Here is a 23112-nt window from a genome sequence, read left to right on the forward strand (position 1 = left end):
AAAAAAAGTATTTTCATTGTTATACAGTCCGGTCTGCCCCCTACCACCACTTTACTATTATGCAACTCTTATTCTGGACTCTTGTCATACCAATAATACCTAATCATACAGTTCCTCCTTTAAAAATCATCTCCATCTCGACTTGTTCCCACATTTCTTGGAACGCTGAGGCTTTCTTACATCACACATGAAGAAAGAGGTTGTGGGAAAGTTATGGTGGAAGCAGTTACAGGTTGGTGATGGGGATGCAGATGATATTGAAGATAAGCACAAGAGAGGACATTTAGTGAACAAATCTTAGGATGTCAGGCACTGTGCTAAGGGTTTTTACATTCTTTATCTCACCCAAGCAACCTACAAGTGTTTAATTTTACAGATGTGGGGAAAGACACAGTGAAACTAATGACCTTTCTTAGACTGGGGTTCACCCAAGAAATAGTAGTGTGGCTCAACTTGCGCATATTCCAAATGAGGCCCAGACTGCCCGCATTGGTCCAGCTCCATCTGCAGTGCAGGGTCTACAGGCTCACACGGGTGGCGAAGCTGCAGCATTCGACTCCTCGCCACAGCCCCTTCCCCCCGACACCCCCGGCCCCGCCTCACCTTGGCCAGCCTGGCTCTCTTAATGAGGTCGTTGAGCTTGCGCAGGGCAGCGTTTCGAGGCAGACTCTGGATGTCTCTGAACAGGTCCTGCTCCTCAGCCTCAAAGAGCTTCCGGTTGTCGGGGATGAGGAGAGGGTGGGACCAGAAGGAGCCGATGTAGACCCGGATGACTTCGGGGGTGTTCACGATCTTCCCCAGCGACCACATGAGAGCCCCGTACACGCGCATCAGCTGCTGCGTCTCAATCTGGTCGGCTTTGTTGAGCACCACACGCATCTTGTCCTCATGGTTTTTGAGGGCCTTGATGACCTCGGAGAACTCATCGGAGATGTCCAGTTTGTGGGCGTCAAAGAGCAGAATGATGCGGTCGACCCTCTCGGCAAACCACTCGAGGACAGCTGCAAAGTCATAACCTACGGGGAGACGCAGACAAGGGGAGGCGGTCAGGGAAAGCAGGAAGACCGCCGACTCCAGAGCCAGACACGCCTGCGCTCCAAGCCAGACTCCTCCTCCACATGTCACTATAAGGCCTTTGGCAAATAGCTCAGTGATTCAGAGCCTTGGAATCTATAACACGGACATAATAATAATGCTCAACTCATAATTTTTTTATCATGAGGATTAACTAGACTCGGAGTCCAGCATATAGTAGATGCTCAGGAAATGCCAGTTAGTTACTAACAACATTATAGGGAGTTCTAGTAGCTTACTGGTAAGGAGTTGCATTGCAAACCCAAAGACAGGTTGTTCAAATCCACTAGCTGCTCCAATGGAGACAGATGCCAAGCTCTTCCTGTGTGATTCAGTGCGTCTGAAAACTCTATGGAGGGTCTGCTATGAGTCAGTTCCGACTCTACAGTACATAACAACAACAACATTATACTCGTCATTCAGCCAGTAGCCAGCTCTTCCTCTTTGCTTACTGCATTTATCAGCCAGGAGTTACCAGAAAAGCTACTATCAACTCATAATTTACATGAAGACTTAAACATTCTTTAAAAGGTCAGAAAGCAACAAACAGATACAAACAAGAGGTAGATGATTTAGAACATAGGCACCACTGGTGTGGATGTATGGAGGTTCTTGTTATTAAAGCATAGGACTTATTCTCTCATGTTTATGAGTTCACATCTTTCCTAACTTATTAGCTGCAACTCGGAATTCTCAACTCTTACAATCCTAAGAACTTTCTTCGTTATAAAATGACCATACTTTCAGCTCTATCGTGGTTACCTGACAGGAACCCACTTCAGGTCAGGTTGGCTCCAGAAGACTTGGAGGAATTAATCACTGTGCTCATCCTAGAGCAGCTGTGGATCCAGAAGGAGTTAGGACAGGAGATACTGCCAAGTCTGCACACCAACCTCAGATTCACTGACACTCGGAACTGGAAGGGGCCTTACCTCCCTGGGCCTCCAGAACATAAAGAACAATAGATAAGAAAGCGAGGCAAAGTGACCTGCTCAGGGACTTACAGCTCATATGCAGCAGCACTGGGATGAGAACAGAGGCATCAGACAATCCCATCTGAGTTGGAGTGGGGCTTTCAGGTCTCCGTGCTCACCTCCAGCAGCTCTCAACAGGTGGGATCTGTCCTTAGACTCTGGTGTATTCAGCAATCCTGGCTTCCTATAGCCCAAGGGTACAATGACACACACCCCGAGATCCAAGACTCATTGTGACCACTGAGTGAGAAACCAAGCGATTAGGATGAAGGAGAAGTTCCTACACTGTATCACAGAGGGAGGAAGCAGATCATTGGCCAGCTACCTGTCACTGGCTCAGAGACTTTCGAAGCTCTGGTTGTCTTCAAATTTGAGTGTGTATCGAAGTCACCTACAACCCAGATTGCCAGCCAGCTGTGTGATCCAGCAAATGCAGGTGTGGCGGCTCTATAAGGTGCCAGGAGGTCAGGATGTACACAGTCCAGGAACCACTCTGAGAACCACTATGATAGCTAACATTCACAGAGCTCCATGTGGTTTGAATCCACCAGGAAAAGATGGGCAATCTATTCCCATGTAATTAACTGCCTCTGAAAATCTGCTGGAAGGCCAGCTATGGGTTGGTTTTGACTCCACAGTACACAGTAAAAACAATACAACACTCACAGAAGGTGGTGCCCTGTTGGTAGAATGGGTTAAGCATTGGATTGCTAACTAAAAAAGCATCAGGTCTAACCAACAGCCACTCAGCAGGAGAAAGATAAAGAAGTTTACACGTGTAAAGACTTAGAGTCTTGGAAACCCTGTGGAGCAGTTCTACTCCGTCCTACAGGACTGCTAAGAGTTGGAATTGACAGGAATGGGTTTGGGTTTTGATTAATTCTTAGTACCTAGTACTGTACTTCATGATTCTTCACTCATTCTTTTCATTCTTGCAATGACTCCTATAAGACAGACAACTCAAATAGTCTTAATTTTCAGATAAGAAAACAAAGAGAGATGAAGTAGCTTGATGAGGTCACTCAGTTTACAGGCAGTGGGGCTAGAACAGAAAGAAAGGCTCTCGGATCAGTGCTCTTCATGTAACCAGTCCTGAAATGACTTTCAGATGAGGAGATTTCAAATAAAAACAGTGTCAGTGAAATAGGGAACAAGGATGGAAGGGGTTAGACGAGTTAAATGTCAAAAGCACTCTTCTCCAGTGGCATCCTTTGACCAAGCAGAGAGAGACACTTGTGTGCTGGTGAGACAAGTCCGACTCTTAGCGACCCTACGGACACTAGCTCCAAACCCTGCTCTATCCTGAGCCACTCTCACTGCCTCCAACACACCTGTTCCCATTACCCCAGTTACTGTGTAAATCTATCTTATGTGGGGTTTTCCTCTCTTGTGCTGTCCCTCTGCCCTCCCAAACATGATGTCCTTCTCCAAGTACTGGTCCCTCCTTGCAACATCTCCATATATGTGAGACAGAGCTTCAAAATCCTAGCCTCCAAGGAGCAACTTGGTTTCACCTCTTCAGGGCAGACCTATTTGTTCTTTTGGCTCTCGATGGAATGTTCAATACTCTTCTCCAGCACAACCTCAAATGCATTGATTCTTCTTTCACCCTTAATAATTGTCCAACTCTCTGACACATAGCAAGCAATTGTGAAGACCATGACCTGGATCAGGTGTAACGTAGTCTCTAGACCAACATCCTTTTACTTCAGCATTCTGGAGAGGTCTCTACCAGAAGGTTTTCCTAATACAATTCATCTTTTGATTTCCTGACTGCTGGTGCCAGGAGTGCTGACTGTGGAACTGAGCAAGATGAAATTGTTAACAATCTCACATGCTTAGGGTATGGTAAAGTATTATCACAGGCTCAATTTCTGGCCAGTTCACCTTCTAGGTAGCCACTACCCACATGCCACTGGAGGCTTATATGTCACTCTAATGCTAAACAGATGTTTAGCAGAGTTTCTAGACCAAGATTAGGAAGAAAGATCTGAAAATCTACTTCAGAAATACGAATCGAGGAAAATCCTGTGGATCACAACGATTCCCTCCCATTGCACATGGGACTGTTATGTCAGGAGTGACATGATGGCAGCTGACATTGCAATGCCACCCAGAATGATAGGGGTAGGGGATGGGCAGAAGAGACAGTTCCTCTTAAGCTTCTCAGAAGACCCTTTAATGTAGCAAGAGAATGCCAACAGACAAAACCTTGTCTAGACATTCTGCTATGTCGTAACCCACTCTGTCTTTGGTAAATGAAGTGCTTCCACGCATTATTATTTCCAGGAGAGATTCTCTAGATCCGCTACTCAATTAACACACTCTCATGAATTTTCTCTCCTTGCATGTTCCTGTGATAAAAATGGCCTGCTCAAGAGGCAAAGAAGGGCTTGGACATCAGTCATCCACTGTCTGATTTACAAATAAGGAAACTGAGGCTTACATTGGGGAAGAGATGGGTCAGAGTCATCCAAGGATCATCTCAGTGGGAAGGTCTCTGTTTAAAGAATATATGAAGTCATGATAAAAAACTAGATTTAGCCTTTGTATCCAAGGGAAAAGCCCCAATACCAGGATGTATCATTTCAAGTCCCACCTTCTAGATGGGCAGAACAAGCTTGGGGAGATAGTGGCTCACCCTAGGCCAGCCTGCTTATAGGATGTAACCCTGGGGAACAATCCCTCACTCTCCAACTTGAGTTCAGTGCTTGCCCTGGCTGATAAGACTCTCCCAGAGCTGGCTCATTTCATCCTCACAACACCTCAGGAGGAAAGCATGTCATTCTCACTTTACAGAGGAGGAAACTGAGGTTCACAGACATGAAAGGAGAGTCAAACAGATGGCCAGTAATAGTACCAGGTCCTAGAGTCACTGCTCAGGCAGTCAGTCCAGCCTGTGCCCTGTGTACCCCGCTCCCTGGCCTGCAGGCTCAGCCTGCTCCTTCCACAGTGCCCCCAGAGGTCTGCACTCCAGATGGGGCTGCAGCCTGCCTTCCTGTTGAGGGCACCTTTTCTTCTCCCCAGGCTTGGGCTCAGTCTATATTTAACCTTCCCATGTAGATCTCTCACCTCCCAAAGACAGTCCCTCAGAGCAATAGGAGTGAGGGGACAGAGGGCTCAGAACACCTCTAAGCCATCTAAACCCCCTGCTCCAATAACCTCTGTCCCTCAAAACAGGCATTAGCGTGGATGTTCTGGAGCTTGTGGAATCTGTATGCTTTGTCCTCCATGGCAGCAGGCAAGGAGCTCAGAAGTCATAGACATTCTGTGCAGTTATCAGCCCATATCTGGCCTGCTATGAATTTCAGTTCCGAAGAAGCAGTGTGCAGGGAGGGCCAGCTGGGAAGAGCATGCTGCTGGTCTCCCCAGTCTACACAGTGAATGTTGCCCCTCTAAGCTCGTGCACACACTGTGACTCATGTCAGCCGCTCATAGCTGGATGAGGCCAGTCAGAGCAGCTGTCACCAGTGAACTGCTCACCGGTGAGCAGTGGATGGACGGTTAGAGAGGGAAGGGTTGGAGCCATGTCCAGAGTTAGGTCTTCCCATCCCAAACCCAGCCCTCCAGGCCGTGGGGGAGAGTAACAGATTGAGAGAAGCTGCAGAGAAAAGGGATTCATGTCCTTCCAAAGTCTGTCTAGTCTCTGATGGCATCTGCAAGGCAGTAAGGAGACTGTGCCTGCCAAGCCTTGGGACAACTTCCCACAAACTGATAACCCCAGCTCCGGATGGGCAGCCACCTTGCTGGAACAGAACAGACTTATGCACTCCTGTTCCTGCCGGTCAGGTGCTCAGCATACTTGCGCTCGTCCCCTGCACCTTCTGAAATCCTCAGAATGAAGCTTTCTTCCCTGCACTCAAAGGCTCACTAAGGGTGGGGTCCTGTCCAGGCAGCGATGCATCTGGCTTACAGTAGGTGCTCTATCGGAGCTCAGTGAGCAGAACTGAAGCAATAACCCTACTTTTCATGTCACATCTGGAAGGCCCCATGGTTTCTGGTATGTGTCTTAGAAAGTATTGTGAGGATACTGTGAGGATCAAATACAGTCAGAAGGAACTGTCTTCTGTGACCTTGGTGGTTCTTACTGTCCCACTGCCCTTTGTACAGCATTCCTTCTAAGTGCCAGTTTCCAGGACATGGGATGTGTCCTAAAGGGGCAATCTGAGGGGCTCTGGCCTGGACAAGTCCAGCCCTACTTCTTGTTCAGCTATTAATTTGCGTGTGTCCCTGGATAAGCGGCTTTCTCTCTCTCTGGTCCTTGACCTTTTTGTTCTTCAGACCAGGAATATGAATGGAACCATCTCTGTGCTTTCTTTCTTTGTTCACAAACAAGTCCAAAGGGGTGAGAGTGGGGAATGCAGCAGGAAGGGTCAAGATTAGACGCTCGGAAGCCACTGAAGACACAGCCAAAAGAGAAGGCTGAGGGCTGCCGGCTCAACCACCTCTGGGACACCTCTGTGAGCTCTCCTGCCTGAGGACAAAGGGACAACTTCTGGGAACCCTTGCTATGACTTTAAAAGCACCAAGGTGGCCTCCCATTCAACTCCCTACTTTTGCAAATGCTGCATGTTCTGACAAGCTGCTATCAAATTACAAAGTCAGCAAGGCTGGAGCCTTTTCCTCAGGGGTGGCTGTGTGGATCAGCAGCATCCAGCAGAGTTCCCATAATGCTTTCCTGAGGCCCAGCTTTCCCTGTTCCTGGCTAATTCTGAGTCTCAAGTGGCTAAGTGGTAAGGAGGTGTACTGCCAACCGAAAGATACATGGTTTGAATCCCTCAGCTGCTGTGAGGGAGAAAGATGAGCAATCTTCTGTGTGGTTTACTGCCTCTGAAAACCCACTGAAGGGTCAGCTAGGAGTTGGTTCCAACTCCACATTACATAACAACAGCAACCTCTAGGATGCTTATGTAACGCTGTCAACGGCTTGGACTGATGTGTGCACTCAGGAGGGTCCTGAATTCTCCAGATGGGAGCTTCTGAAAGGCATGAACTCTTCCCTTTCAAAGAAAAGGGCCTGGGACTAGTTCTGCCATTTATTTGCTATGAGGCCATAGGCAAGCCTGAACTTCAATTTCCTTAAGTTTGAAGTGGGGATAATAATGTTTGAGTGAAGGAGGAAACTCGATAATAGAAGACAAGATCCAACAGCTGGGAGAGACCCCAGACTCAGTAAAGAACCTCTGTCCTAAGGTTGGAGGGGCCCTGCTGGTGCACTGCTTAGTGCATCTGACCATTAACCAAAAGGCCAGCAGTTTGAAGCCACCCAGCTCCTCCTCAGGAGAAAGATATGCCAGTTTGATTCTATAAAGATCCACAGCTTTGAAAACCCTAGTGTTGCTAAGAGTCAGAACCAATGAGACGACAGCTGGTTTGGTTTTGGTTGGTCTGAATGTCTCGGGTGAACAGTCCAACCAGTGACAGCCCTTTCTCCTCCTGGTACCAGGGGCATTGCTGAGATCCACGACAGGAGCTCTCTGAGTGCCTGCAACAGCTCAAAGGAAAGATTCGTGCCCTGAGACGCTGGGACACTGAGGCAAAGCTGCCCTTCCTGGAATTACTTTACAGTAAATGTGCTGCCTGTGGGGACCTGTGGCTCGCTCCTCGCCTCTGACAGACTCTGGAGAACTGGGGAAAACACTTCTAAGTAATGCCAGGCAGGGGAAATCAATGAGGTAAAAAGAATAAGCAAGACCACCCCTGAATCACCGACTGGCTTCCTCCAGGCTCAGCAGTGTGAGGATACACTGACCAGGACCATGTGTGTTATTAGGTTTTCGTCCAGATTTTCTCATTAGGACATGATTCTCTGCATATCAGATGGCAATGGGGAAGATTTTTTCATGCTCACCTACCCTATAGGTGAGGGAGTGGGACACAGAGGTATATGGTCACACAGGTAGGTAGCAAACTCAGGCCTGACCCTGATCGTCAACTCCCAGTACACATCCTCCTCTTCCTCATGGTGTGTGTGATGCTGGAGCTCAGAGGACAGTGCAGGCCTTAGCTGTGCTGGGTAAAATCCCAGCCCCCACATTCTCTCCCAAGACTTTTGAAAAGGATTACTTTCCAAAATGTGCGATAGGTTCCTATGGCAAAGGGGAACAAATTTGGGTTATGCAGATGACACATGCCTGCTTGCTGAAACTGAGGAGGACCTCATGCACTTGCTGCAGAGGGTCAAGGACTGCAGCCTTCAGTATGGACTGAGGCTCAATGTCAAGAAGACAAAGATTCTCACCACTGGACCAACTGGCAGCGTCAGGATGGACAGTAAAGAGATTGAGATTGTTCACAGCTTCAGTTTGCTCGGCTCCACAGTCAACACTCTTGGCACCAGCAGCCAGGAAATCAAAAAATGTATCACCATGGGAAAGTCTGCTGTTAGGGACCTCTCTAAAGTACTCAGGAGCAACAGTGTCTCTCTGGAGACTAAGGTGCACCTGATACAGGCCATGGTCTTTGCAATCGCTTGTTATGCATCAGAGAGTTGGACAATGACTAGGGAGGATAGAAGGAGAATTGATGCCTTTGAGCTATGGTGCGGGAGAAGAGTATTGAATGTACCATGGACTGCCAAGAAAAAAAAACAGATTCATCCTGGAGAGGGTTAAACCAGGCTACTCCTTGGAGGCAAGGATTCTGGGGCTTTGTCTGACATACTTTGGACATATTGAAAGGAGAGACAGGTCCTTGGAGAGGGACATCATGTTTGGGAGTGTGGAGGGACAGTGCAGGAGGGGAAGACCCTCTATGAGGTGTATTGATTCAGTGACTGGGGTAATTGGGATGGGTGTGTCGGAGGCAGTGTGATTGGCACAGGATAGAGCAGGGTTTAGGGCTGTTGTACATAGGGTCGCTGTGAGTCGCAAACAACTCGACAGCACATAACAACAACAACAACATGCTACCCAGAAGTAAATAATAGTAATATTTTTTTTAAATGGCTGTAACAGGTTGGTCACGGGCCTCCAATGACCATGAAACCATCACTGGGATCCTTCTGAAGGGTATAGGGACTCTGCCTGGACCATGAATGCACACAGCGGGGTGTGTGCACAGGCATGTGGTCTGGGGATCCCTGACTCCCGTGACCATGCCAGGGGCAGACTTAGGATGTGAAACCAGAGCACTAAGCCAGCAGCCCCTCCGTGGTCTCGAATCTGAAGGCCTCCAGGGAAAATGTACACATGAAAAGTTGGTGGCGATTCCTACCTCTTGATGCTTTTCTTTGGTGCCACTGTTAGTCAGCTCAACAATGACCTGGTGGATATTGTTAATCAACTCTACTAAGACCTGAGGTAGCCATCAAGTCAACTATGACTCACAGTGACCCTATGAACAAAAGGCCGAAACCTTGCCCTCTCTGGTGCCATCCTCACAATCTCTGCCATTCTCAAGCTCACAGTTGTTGTCACCATTGTGTCAACTCCTATCCTTGAGGCTCATCTTCTCCTTTGCTGACCCTGTATCTTTCCCAGCATATCTTTCTCCAAGGACTGACAACATTCTCAGTGTATGTGAGATGAAGTTTCACCATTCTTCCTCTAAGGCACACCTGGGTCACACTTCCTCCAAGGCACTGCCAACACCAAAATTCAGGAGCATCAGTTCTTTTTCAGTCTTCTTTATTAATCACTCAACTTTCACACATAGTAAAAGCAACTGAAAATACCATACAGCTTTGATTAGGTGCACACTTTAGTTTTTATTCTGACATCCGTGCTCGTAAGGACTCGAAAACAGTCATTGACAGCTGATTTACTCACTGCAGCATATCTTTTGTTTTCCAGGTAATGCAACAAAGAGCCACTGAGCTGGGAATGAGGAGGCCAGAGTTCCAGTCCAATTGTTTGACCAGGTTAAGCTCATTATCCACTCTGGCACGGCCAAGCTTACCCCCTCCTGAAAGGGGCTTGCAGGATAGGGTAGGGTAACCGCTGAGTGGTCTATAACAAGACACAGAGTGGGGCTGGTGGGGATTTCTAGTGCAGAAACAGCCAGGAAATGTGGTTTCCCAGTGAGAACACGCGACCTTCCGGAGCCTCCAGCTTGCTCCATCCTAGTTTCTTCCCAGTAATAAGCCCTGACTGGGCATATCCTGCCACTTCCAAGAAGTGCCTCTGCTCGCCTCTCCTGTCCACTGCAGTGCGTCTCCATCCAGCATCCTGGCCTCCATGTGCCGGCTCAGTTTCCAGGATGCTGTGCCAGGAAATGAATCTAATTCCCACCCCCCTCAGCTCCCAAGATGCACACATCCCAGCCGGGGTGGAGGGCCCTCCCCTCAGCAATGTCTAGGCATTGCTTCACTCTAGTCATGGGCCTGAGTGCCCCTTCCCATGAAGTCCAAGTTCAAGGAAGCCCCTGAAGACAGCTTGCTTTCCAGAAAGTGGCAGCCTAACAAGGCACACAAGGATCACTGGCACCTAGTTTGAGTTTGCAACTTTGATAGCAGACCCTTTTTTTTTTTCTGATAAGACACAGTGCTGTGCCAGGCACAAGTCTTGGAGGGTGGAATGTGGGCTGAATTCTTTGTGCCTCTCTGCCTGGTGACATTGAACAGAGGACTCTCTGAACTGTCCATGGAGGTCAGGTCCTAACCCTGACTGGCCAGTGAGGGAAGAAATCCTAAATCTGTTCTGTGGGCAAACTGGAGCTCTGAGAACCCCAGGCAAGAAGTCCATGGCAAAACATATTTCACTCTATGTAGATGCTGTGTCCTCCACAGGGATGTGAGTTGTAGGGGGTGGTGTGTTTGTGTTGCTGTTTGGTGCAGTCAAGTTGAATATAACTAATAGTAACCCTATGAACAGATTAATCCTGTTCTATTCTGTGCATCTTCACCAGCTCTGATACAATTGGATCCATTGTTGCAGTCAACATGTCAACCATCTCAATGGGGAGTTGTCTTCCTCTTTTTCACTGACCCTCCTCCCTTCCAAGAATATCATGCTAACAACATGCCTAAAATATGAGATAGAAAGCTCTGATCCTTGCCTCCGAGGAACATTCCAGTTGCACCTTAACCAAGACATACCTGCTTATTCTTTTGACAATTCATGGAATTTTCAGCATCCTTCTTCAACCACACAAATCAAAGGCATCATCTGTCATCCTTATTCACTGTTCAACTCTTAGATGCATAGCAAGTAATTGGAGAAGACCATGGCCAGAAACAGACACACTTTAGTTTTCAAACTGACATCATTACACTTCAGTAGTTTAGAGAGGTCCCTGAAAGCAGACTTGCCCAATGCAATATATCACCTTATCTTCTGACTGCTGGCTCCAAGGGTATTGATTGTGGATCCATAAAAGACAAAATCATTAAGAGTTTCAACCCTTTCTCCACCTATCATGATGGTGCCTACTGACCCAGTGGTAAGGACCTTGCTCTTGCTGATGTTAAGATGCAATCCATATTGAAGGCTAGTCTTTGATATTCTGCCACAACTGTTTCAGCTTCAGGTCCCCATCACCTTCAGCAAGCAAGGTTGTGAAATGTGCATAATGCAGCTTGTTGATGAATCTTCCTCCAATCCTGATGTCACATTCTTCCTCAGAGTTTAAGACTCATGAATTATTTGATCATCATAGAGATTTAAAAGGTACGGAGGAAGGATACACCTCTGATGCACATCCTTCCCAATTCTAAACCATGCAGTGTTCCCTATGTTCTGTTCAGACAATAGCTTCTTGGTATGAGTATAGATTTTGGATAAGCACAATTGACTGTTCTTTTCAATGTTAGCCATAGTTTGTTGTGATCCACACAGTCAAATGTCTTTGCATAATCAATAAAACACTGACAGACTTTTTTTGGTACTGTCTTCTTTCAGCCAGGATCCATCCAACACATCAGCAATGACTTCCCTGGTGACATGGCCTCTTCTAAATCCAGCTTGAATTTCTGGCATTTTCCTATTGATTTACTGTTTCAGTCATTTTTGGATGAGCTTCAACAATATTTTGCTTCCATGTGATATTAATGATATTGTTCAATAATTCCCATATTCCATTAGATGACCTTTCTTGGGAATGAGAACAAATATGGATCTCTTCCAGTTGACCAGTCAGCTGTGTCCAAATTTCCTGGAATAAACTGGAGCATGTCCAGGTTCACAACTCTTACTTGAAAAATGCCAATCTGTATCCCATCTATTCCTTCTTTTTTGACAGAGTCTTCAAAGCAGCTTGACCTTTTCCCTTTGTTACCACGGACTCTTATTTATATGGTGCTTCCTGGAATGTTTCAGTGCCAACCAGTTCTCTTTGGTACAGTGACTCTGTGTATTCCTTTTATTTTCTTCTAATTCTTCCTAGATCATTCAAGATTTTGTCCAGGGTGTATTTCAACATTGCAACCTGAGGCCTGAATTTGTTTTTCAGTTCTTTCCGCTTGAGAATTGCTAAGCAAGTTCTTCCCTTTTTATTCTCTGACTCCAGCTCTTTGTACATTTTGTTATAATAGTTGCTTTGTCTTCTCAAGCTGTTCTTTGAAATCTTCTGCTCAGCTATTTTACTTCAGTACCTCTTCCCTTTGTTTTGGCTTCTTGACGCTCTAATGCAATTTTCATAGTTTCTTCTGACATTCATTTTGGCTTTTTCTTTCTCCTGTTGACTTCTTGATGGTCTAATGCAATTTTCATAGTTTCTCCTGACATTCATTTTGGCTTTTTCTTTCTCCTGTCTTTGTAATGACGTTGTGCTCTCTTTATCGATGATATCTTTTATTTCATTCCACAGCTCTTGTAGTATTCCTATCATCGGTGATCAATGCTTCAAACCTGTTCTTAATATTATTTTTTAATTCAGGTGGAACAGACATATTTGCTTCTTGCAGAACTGATGGTCTGTTCCAATCAGCATGCAATCTGGTTCTGACTCCTGGTAATGAGTTTCTCCAACAATTCTTTCCACGAGTATGGTCAATCTGATTCTTGTGTTGCCTTTCAGGTGAAGTCTATGAGTAAAGTCACCATTCATGTTTCTTTAAAAAAGTATTTGCTATCTCTAAATCATTGAATGTACAAAATTTATTGACTCTCTTGCCTCATTTCTGTCACTAAGTCTGTATTACACAACTACTATTCCTTGCTCATTCTTTCCAACTTTTGCATTCCAGTTGCTGATAATTATTAATGCATCTTGATTGCATGTTTGATCAATTTCTGACTGTAAAAGTTGGCAGAAATCCTCAATTTCCTCCACTTTGGTTGTTGGTGGATATATTTGGATAACAGTAATGTTAACAGGTCTGCCTTGTATGTTTATGGATATAAACCCTATCACTCACAACATTGTACTTTAGGACAGACCTTGAAATTGTCCTTTTCATTATGAATCCCACTCCATTCTTTTTCATTCCAAGCATAGTAGATCATATGATTGTTTGATTCAAAGTGGTCCATGCCAGTCCATTTTCATTCACTAATACCTAGAATGTCAATCTTCATGTGTTCATTCCATTTAATTTTTGACAACTTCTAGATTCTTGACATTCATAGTTTTTGACATTGCACATTCCATTTATTAATGTTTGTTTGCAGCTGTTTCTCCTTATATTTGAGTGACTTCCCATCTGAGCTTTACCTCTAATACTATAGCTACCTGCCTCTCCCTGTTGCTCATAGAGTTTCAAAGGCATGATATGTTTCAGAAGCGGGTGGCCAATACTGCTTCCTAGACAGTCTTATTCTGCTGCAACCTGTCCACCATGGGTGACCTCTCTGGCATTTGGTATAACAGTGGCACAGTTTCCAGCATCACAGCAATCCACACATTATACCTGTACAGCAAACAGACAGACAAGTGCTGTACCAACAAGAGCAAACAATAAACAAGTAAGCATGCAAACACCTATCTACAGAGTAGTTGGCAGTTTGTGTAAATGTGTACATATGTGGCGGTATATAAGTGTGGGTAGGAACTCTGGCAGCTTGTTATTCTCAAGTGCCATTGAGTTGAGTGTGACTAATAGTGATGTGCTGAACAATAGATCTGAACTTTATTCTGTCCTGTCCTGCACTGTCCTTATCATTCCTGACACATTTGAGTCCATTGCTACAGACACCTGCATCAATTAATCTCACTGACAATCTTCCTCTCCTTCACTGACCTTCCACCTTTCCAAGCATGATGTCCTTTTTCAAGGAATAGTATCTCTTAACAAAATGTCTAAAATATGTGAGATGAAGTTTAATCAACTTTGTCTCCAAGGAACATTCCGGTTGCCCTTTATCCAACATATATCTACTTGTTCTTTTGACAGTCCACAGGATATTCAGTATTCTTCTCCAACACCACAATTCAAATGCATTCATCTCCTAACAACCAACTTGCCCAATGCTAGATGTCTCCCATTATCTCCTGACTGCTGGTACCAAGGGTATTAACTATGGATCCAAGTAAGATGAAAACTGTTCACAGTTTCAATCTTTTCTCTATCATATTGTTGCCTATTGGTCCAATGGTGAAGATTTTTATTTTCTTGATATTCAGATGTAATCTGAATTGAATAGGCTGCAGTCCTTGATCCTCTGCAGCATGGTCTTCAGGTCCTTACTTTCAGCCTAGCAAGGTTGTGTCATCTGAATAACACAGGTTGTTTATGAGACTTCTTTCAATCCTCCTGCCACAATCTACATAAATCCAGTTTCTTGAATGATCTGCTCAGCATATAGATTGACTAGGTATGGAGAGAAGATACAGCCCTGATGAACATCTTTCCTGATTGTAAATTATGCATTGTTTTCTTGCTTTGTTTGGACAACAGGTTGTGATGTGCTGTCGAGTCACCTGTGACTCACAGTGACCATACTCATATGTACAACAACTCTGAAGCCTGCCTTGTCCTGAGCCTGTTTCACTGACTTCGACAAATCTACCACCATTACCCCAGGTACTGTATCAATCTATCTTATCTGATGTCTTCTTCTCCTGCACTGTCCCTCTACCCTTCCAAGTATGCTGTCCTTCCCTCCTGGCTACAGCCATGTGCCCAAAGTGTGTGAGACGGAGCTTCAAAATCCAAGCCTCTAAGGAGAAACTTGGTTTCACTCTGTCCAAGAGAGACTTACTCGTTTTCTTGGTGATCCTGGGTATCTTCAAGACCCTCTGCCAGCACCACAACTCAAAGGCATTGATTCTTTGTCTGTTATCCTTATTCATTGCCCAGCTCTCTGATGCATAGCAAGTAATTGCAAAGACCACAGCCTGGATCAGGCACACTTTAGTCTCTAGACTGACATCATTGCTTCTCAGTACTCTAGAGATGTCCTTAACAGCAGACTTTCCCAATACAATTCATCTTTTAATTCCTGACTGCTGATGCCAAAAAATGTAATTGTTAATAACCTCAATCTCTTCTCCTTCTATCATAGTGCTGCTAATTGGTTCAATGGTGAGAATCTTTGTTTTCTTGATGTTGAGCTTCAATCTATATTGAAGACTACAATCCTTGACCTTCTGCAGTAAGTGCTTCAGGTCCTCTTCAGCTTCTACAAGTAAGGTTGTGTCATCTGTGTAATGGAAGTTGCTGATGAGTCTTCCTCCAATCCTGATGCCACATTTCTCCTCATAGAGCCCAGCCCCTGAATGATCTTCATAGATCAACATAGATTAAAAAAGTATGGAGACAGGATGTATCCCTAATGCACTACTTTCCTGATTTTGGACAGTGTTTCCTTGCTTTATTCTGAGGACTGCTTCCAATTGTCTGAAATGCCCACTTTTCTCAAGGTTAGCCAAGTTTGTTATAATCCACATAGTCAAATGCCTTTGCATAATCAATAAAACACAACTAGACACTCTTCTGATATACTGTGCTTTTATCCAAGATCCATATAATATCCCTGGTACCAAAACATCTTCTAAACCCAGCTTGTACCTCTGGAACTTTGCTGTCAATATATTGTTCTAACCATTTTTGGATGATCTTCAACAATATTTTGTTGGATACTGTTCGATAATTTCTACATACTGTTGGATCACCTTTCTTGGGAATGGGAACAAATACGGATTTCTTCTGGTCAGTTGGCCAAATTTATTGATACAGAGTAGAGGCCTGATAGTAAGGAACTGTGTTGCCAACTCAAAGGTATGCAGCTTTAATCCACCAGCTTCCACGCAGGAGAAAGATAGGCAGTCTCCTCTCATGTGATTTACTGCTTCTGAAAACCCACTGGAGTGTCAGTTCTGACTCAGTGGTATTAAACAATAACGTGTGGGCAGGTTGTATGGGTGTGTATGGGTGGGTGGGTTAGAGTGTGTGTGTGTGTGTGTGTATGTGTGTGAGAGAGAGAGAGAGACAGAGAGAGAGAGAGAAAGATAGGTCTTGGAGAAAGTGCAGCCAGAGTGCTTCTTAGAGGCTGAGATGACAAAGCTTCCTCTCATATACTTTGGGTATGTTGGGTAAGTGTCTGCATGACACTTGTACATATACCAGAGTTCTCTGTACTCATCTCTCAGGGCAAAGACAGCAGGGGATTAACCAGCAAACCAGAATTTGGCTCATGGTAAGCAGCTCTTGGACCATAAATAAAACTAGTGAGGTGAGGAAAGAAGATATTAATGCCTCCATTTTACAGATAAGGAAACTCAGGCCAGCTTCTGTCTCCTGAGGCACAAGGAGGCTAAATTCATGAGCTACCCCTCGTGTACTATTGTCCTAGAACTTTGCCCTTCATAGCACATGAGGCAATGCTGGCTCTTCAAAGGGAAGATGCCATGGATGCTTCCTTCCTACTGCATTAGAGGGTGAAGGTACCAGAACATACCACAGAGGTCAAGCCGAGCATGACCCAGGTCACTGCTTACCTCGGCTGATCCTCTGCTTCTCCCCAGAGAGGATCCCCGGCGTGTCGATGACGCTGATGCTCTCCAGCACAGGGTTGGGCAGCTGGGCACACACAAACCTGCACAGGTAGAGAGGGGATCCATGGTGAGGCCTTGCACTCTGGATGCCCTGCATGAACCCTCACTTCAGCTACTTGTCAGCCTCCCCCGACTTACCTTTGAAGCTCCAACTACCTGTCTATCTCTCTTAATGGAGCCATACAGCTCATAGACAGATGAGTTCCAGTTCTCTCTCAGTCTGTTCAGTCTCCAATATGGGGTTAATAGCTCACCCAGGTAGGATCCCCGAATCTCTTGCTTTTCCACATATTCTGCTCTAGAGTCTCCTCAAAATGTTTGGTCAAGTGCTATTGGGTTCCTACACATGACCATAAAGCATGGCCTGATTCATACATCCCATGTCCTTAGCCGTTCTTGGCTAGCTATATCTTTGTCTTGAGTGACTACAGTTGGCCCTCTTTATGAGCCTATCTCTTATTTATAATTAGATCCAAGACACTGGCAAGAGGAGGAATTTTAAGTTCTGAAACCTGAATATAAGTAACAGAATAAGTAACTGTAGAATTAAGGTGGGTTCAGACCTCATTAACCATGACCTTGAGCAAAGGTACTGAGCTTCTCTGAACGTGTCTTTCAGTTTTGTTTTGTTTTTTAATTTTATTTTATTATTTTTGTGTGAGTGTACTGTCAAATCAGATCTGACTGGTACAGGAGGAGATTGTCCTTCCTTCCCTGGAAGAGCATCTGGTGGATTCGAACCGTGCGCCTCTGGGATTGTAGTTGCAGCTCCTTGCCACTAGGCCACCAGAGCTCCCCGTGTCTTTCAGTTTTAAAAAGAGGAGTCATTCAACAGTTATTGAAATCCTACTCTGTGTAAGATAATAGGCCAAAGGGATATATACTTTAAGGAAGACCTCCGTGGAGACTGAAGACAGGGCCCTACGCTTGTGAAGCCTCGTTATTGATGGTGAATGATATTCAGACGTTGGTCCCTGCTCCCAAAGAACACACAATTTGATGGAAGAGAGGAGGCATGTACAATGAGGTGCATCAAGACCAGCACCAGGAGAGGAGTCAGGTAAAATACTCACGGAGAGTCAAATTAAGAAGCTGAGGGATGACTTCCAGGAGGAGGCCCTAGAGTTGGTTGAAGGAAGAGTCATTCTGGGAATGTTTATTTTGGTGTTTAAATCATTGCTGTTGAGTTGATTCTGACAAGTGGTTACCCCACATATTACAGAGTAGATTTTCCCCATGGGAGTTTCTTTGTTGTGACCTCTATGGAAGTAGGTTGTCAGGGCTTTCTTCCACAGCATCACTGGGTGGGTGGGTACTGCCATCCACTGGTCAGTAGTCAAGGACAGATCCTCTGTGCCATTCAAAGAATTATCTAAACATCACTATAAGGAGAGCAATAAAGACTTATCCAAGACACATTTCTAGTATTATATCCCAGCATCCCAAAACATAAATTAGCAAACCTAACTTACAGCTTTTTTTCTTTTTGGTTTAGCTCTCATTTCTTATATTCTATCGCAAGTAGAAGCCAACACTCTTGGTAGCAGCAGCCAGGAAATCAAGAGACGAATTGCATTGGGAAAGTCAGCTGTGAGGGACCTCTCCAGAGTACTAAAGAGCAACGACGTCAGACTGGAGACTAAGGTGCGCCTGATCTGAGCTATAGTGTTCACAATTGTGTGCTATGCATCGGAGAGCTGGACAGTGATTAGGGATGATAGAAAGATAATTGATGCCTTTGAGTTGTGGTGCTAGAGAAGAGTGTTGAATATACCATGGACTGCTAGGAGAACAAACAGGTTTGTCCTGGAGATGGTGAAGCCAGGCTGCTCCTTGGAGGCAAGGATTCTGAAGCTTCATCTGACATACTTTGGGCATGTTGCAAGGAGGGACTAGTCCTCGAAGAGGGACATCATGTTTGGGAGAATGGAGAGGCAGCGGAGAGGAAGACCCTAGATGAGATGGATCAAGTCAGTGATTGGGGTAGTGGGAGTAGGTGTTTCGGAGACAATGAGGTTGGCACAGGATAGAGCAGGGTTTAGAGCTCCTATACATAGGGTCGCTATGAGTCGCAAATGACTTGACAACACATAACAACAGTAGAAGCCAAAAGGAATGTCTCACTATCTCAATCATGCTAAACTGTCCTGTAATCAAAGGACACAGAAAGGGGAAGGAAAGCTGGCAGCCCAAGGAGATGGAGTTAGGAGCAGAGGTCAGGAAAGGCTTCACAGAGGATGCAAAATGTCAACCAAGGTGACTAATGATGAACAGCATTTGCCAGGTGGCCAGAGGTAAAAGTCAGGATAGAGTGTGGAGTGACTATGTACGGGCGTGTGTGTGTGTGTGTGTGTGTGTGTGTGTGTGTGTGTTGGAAAAAGGACGTACCTGTAGACTGAGAGAAAGAGTAAAGTGAAAGAGCATGCCTAATTGTGGCAAAGAAGAGTGTGAAAGATCACACACAATTCCAGGGCAATGTGCATCACTGGACGGTCAAAAGAACAAACAAATCTGTGTTGGAGGAAGTGCAACCACTGTGTTCCTTAGAGGCAAGGATGGTGAAACTCCCTCTCACATACTTGGGCATGTAGTCAGAAGAGGGCAGTCCTTGGGAAACGCTATCAGGCTAAGAAAAGTGGGTGGTCAGAGGAAGAATCTCAATGAGATGGATTAACAAAGTGACTGTAACAATTGGCTAAAACTGGGGGTGGGGAGCAAGGAGGAAAATGTACAACAATGAATGAATGGAAATCCAAGTTCTCTATAAACTTTCATTACAATCTCAATTAAAAAAACAATTGGCTAAAGCTTGGCAGAGATTGTGAGGATGATACAGGATAGGGTAAGGTTTGGATCTGTTGTTCACCAGGTTGCTATGAGTCATAGTCAACTTGATGGCATCTAGCAACAGCAGACACTACTGAGGAAGTGAGAGTTCAGGAGTAGAATTCTCACCTTCTTTGTGGAAATGTGAATTCAATACCTAACCGTGCATCTCATGCACAGCCCAAATTTGTCTGTGAGAAGAAGCTTCAAATTGTTAATGATGCTTCTCGTTGTTATTGTTGTTGTTGTTACAGCTGTTGAGTATGACTCATAGTGATCCTATGAACAACAGACCTGAATTCTGCCCTTTCCCGTGCCATCCTTATTCTCTCTGACACACTTGAGCCCACTGCTGCAGTCACTGTGCCAATTAATCGTGTTGGAGATCTGTGAAAGGAGCAGATGCAACATAGGGGTGGCTGTGACCGAGTCTGACTTCCACCGGTTTCATAAAGGGAAACTTTCTCCATCAATACAATCCATAGCAGCAAATAGCTGCTAGGTCAGATGTGTCCCATGCCCACCTTGAACCCGAAGATATTTTCACCAATCAATGGATTTGATATTTGTTGTTGACTCATGGGATTTACCCACAGTTGTGGTACCAAGAGTGGAATTTATTTAAAAAAAAATAGGTTGGGGAGTAGAAGATGCAAAGAATATCTCACAATGCAAGTCCAGGTATAGTCCAGCAGTCCCAAGTCAGATTAGTAGCAAAATACAATTCCTTTTGTTTTCCTCAATCATCCAGAAAGGTCTGCCTTGGAGCAATTATAAGTCAGTTTCTCTTTCAATCATGTGGCAAGCAAAACTTTTAACTGTTGCCAACACAAATGCAAGAAGCCTCAGAGTCTCTCCATAGCAATGCCACAGCCTTTCCATTGTTGTCGTGGGATCTCACTCTCACCAGGGTCATGTTCTGGCCTTGCTCTCACCAAGTTTCTCTCTAGTCTTGCTCTCACCAAGGTCTTGCTGCAGTTTCCCTTAAGTCTTGCTGCACAGTGTAGGAAGTGCCCACTCTCTCTCTCTCTCATCCTAGTTCCACAGCTATTGATGATTTGCAAGATCATGTGTTTAAGGTAGCTGGAGACCAAAAAGGGCTAAAGTAATAGATGATAGAAAACCCAACATTTAAACTCTTGCTCTCCTTTACTGATGCTCCATCTTTCCAAGTATGATGATGTCTCTTTCCAAGGAAGCATCTTATCTAGCTTACATGTCCAGAGTATGGGAGATAAAGCTTTGCCGTCTTTGCTTCCAAGGAACACCCTGATGCACTTTCTCCAAGACTTACTTGTTCTTTTGACAGTACATGAAATATTCAGTGCTCTTCTCCAGCTCCAAAGCTCAAAGGTATCAATTCTTCTTCTGTCATCCTTACTCATTTTCTAACTGTTTGATGTGAAGCTGGTGACTGAGAAAACTATAGCCAGAATCAGGCACACCTTAATCTTCAAACTGACATCATTGGCTCTTCAGTATTTTGGAGAGGTCTCTGACACCAGATTTGTCCAAGGTAACACATTTCCTGATTTCCTGGCTGGTGGTACCAAGAGCATTGATTATTGATCCAAGCAAGATGAAATAATTTACAGCTTTAGTCCTTTCTCCATCTATCATGATTGTTGATTGTTGATCCTGAGAGGTTTAAATAGAGCTTTCAGACTACAACAAACTAGGAAAGAAGGCCTGGGTGGTCTACTTTTTAAAAAAAAATATTCTAATTTTTATTAATTTTAATGAAAATTTACGGAGACTTTGGATTTCCATTCATTCCTTGTTGCACTTTTCTCCCTGCCCCTCTCCCCCACCCAGGACACGTTTCTCTTAGAAAAGTAAAGAAAAATTATTTCATTGATTTACAATCCCTCCCCCCAGGTCCACTCCACTGTGCAGCCTTTGTTCTGGACTCCTGTCATGACAATAATACCTGATCACATATCCCTTTTAAACCGTTTTCTCCCTCATCTGTTTCAATGCAGTCTACATTATTTATCCCATCTTTCTCAGTCTTCCCCCAACCCTGATGTCAGTCCTGTTTTACAACAGTGACACTATGCAGTATTTGTCCCTGTGTGACTGACATTTCACTCAGCATAATGTCCTCCAGGGTCACTCATTTTGAATAATATTATATGAGTTCCTTGTTTTTCAGTGCAGCATAGTATTCCATTGTGTGACTATACCAGAGCCTCTTTATACATTCGTTTGTTGATGGGCACTTAGGTTTGTTTCTAACTCTGCTATTGTGAACAAAGCCATGATAAACATGGGTGTGCATATATCTGTTTGGGTGGCAGTTATGGTCTCTTGGGGGTATATTCCCAGTAGTGGAATTGCTGGGTCAAATGGTATCTCTATTTGCAATTTTTTTGAGAAGGCACTGCACCACCTTCCACAGTGGTTGCATGGTCTACTTCTTTTTTTTTTTTTAGAGTTACAACTCCAGCCTTATGAGCCTCCTTAGCGTTTTCCACCAACTCGGGGAGCAGAAACTTTCACAGGCTTCGCAATTTTTTGTTTAGGCGCTGCTTTTGTGGGAGCCTTAGTAGCAGCCATTGCAGTCTTTTTAGATGCTTGTTTAGCCTTTTTTGCTTCCTTGGCTTTTTTAAAACATTATTATTTTTTTTTTTTTATTTTCCTGCTAGTTTATTTACTAAGCTCAAATACAAATTCGAACAAATTCCTTCAATTCCCCTCACCCTCTTACCCATCAAATTGTACAACCCAATGATTAACCCCCCTCCCCCCCTTGCACATCCACATCCCTCTGCTTCCAGCCTCTCCCACCCCTCCTGGATCCTTATACTCATTTTACAATAACAATTTTATATTTATTCTTGTGGAACTGAGTTCACTCAGCATAATGCTCTCCAGTCCCTCCCAAGTTAGGTAACAATTTACAAAGTTACTGTTTCTGAGTGCTACATAGTATTCCATTGTGTCAATGTACCACAACTTCTCAATCCATTCGTTTGTGGTTGGACATTTGGGCTGGCATCCCAGCTTTGAGAAGTGTGGGCACTGAGCAGCCAGGTTGCTGAGAACAAGCCTCTCGTCTGTATAGTAGTAAAAGGAAGAGAGGCTGGAGTCCTGAAGGTAAGTGAACACAGTGTTTCCAGAAAGGGTGTCGTCAACTGGGGTCAGGGCTACTCTTAGGTCAAGAGATGAAGACAGAATTGGCCATTGCATGTAGTTGTGTGTTGTTGGTCATTGGTGAGCTCCACAGGACACTTGGTGAAGGCGAAAGCCCGACTGGAGGATATTCAGCAGGTAATGAGAGAATTATTCATGGCCCTGAGAAACCACGTGATCTTAACACACCTTCCTAAATTGATATGGTGTTCTCGTGGCTTAGTGGTGA

The 23112-nt window shown here is 44.7% G+C and overlaps 1 protein-coding gene across 1 annotated transcript in view; it reads right to left on the reverse strand.

Annotated features, from left to right (window-relative positions):
• Positions 1 to 23112, reverse strand: part of EHD3 (EH-domain containing 3) — a 49093-nt gene that overhangs the window by 5413 nt on the left and 20568 nt on the right. Inside the window, exons 3-4 of the mRNA XM_006901134.1 lie at positions 16866 to 16963; positions 604 to 1016 (exon numbers count right to left, since the gene is read on the reverse strand). Coding sequence (XP_006901196.1) covers positions 604 to 1016; positions 16866 to 16963 — 511 coding nt within the window. The remainder of the gene's footprint in view (positions 1 to 603; positions 1017 to 16865; positions 16964 to 23112) is intronic.

This window comes from Elephantulus edwardii, unplaced genomic scaffold (assembly GCF_000299155.1).
Source record: "Elephantulus edwardii isolate Elephantulus edwardi_28Jun2011 unplaced genomic scaffold, EleEdw1.0 scaffold00309, whole genome shotgun sequence".
NCBI classification, from domain to species: Eukaryota; Metazoa; Chordata; class Mammalia; order Macroscelidea; family Macroscelididae; genus Elephantulus; species Elephantulus edwardii.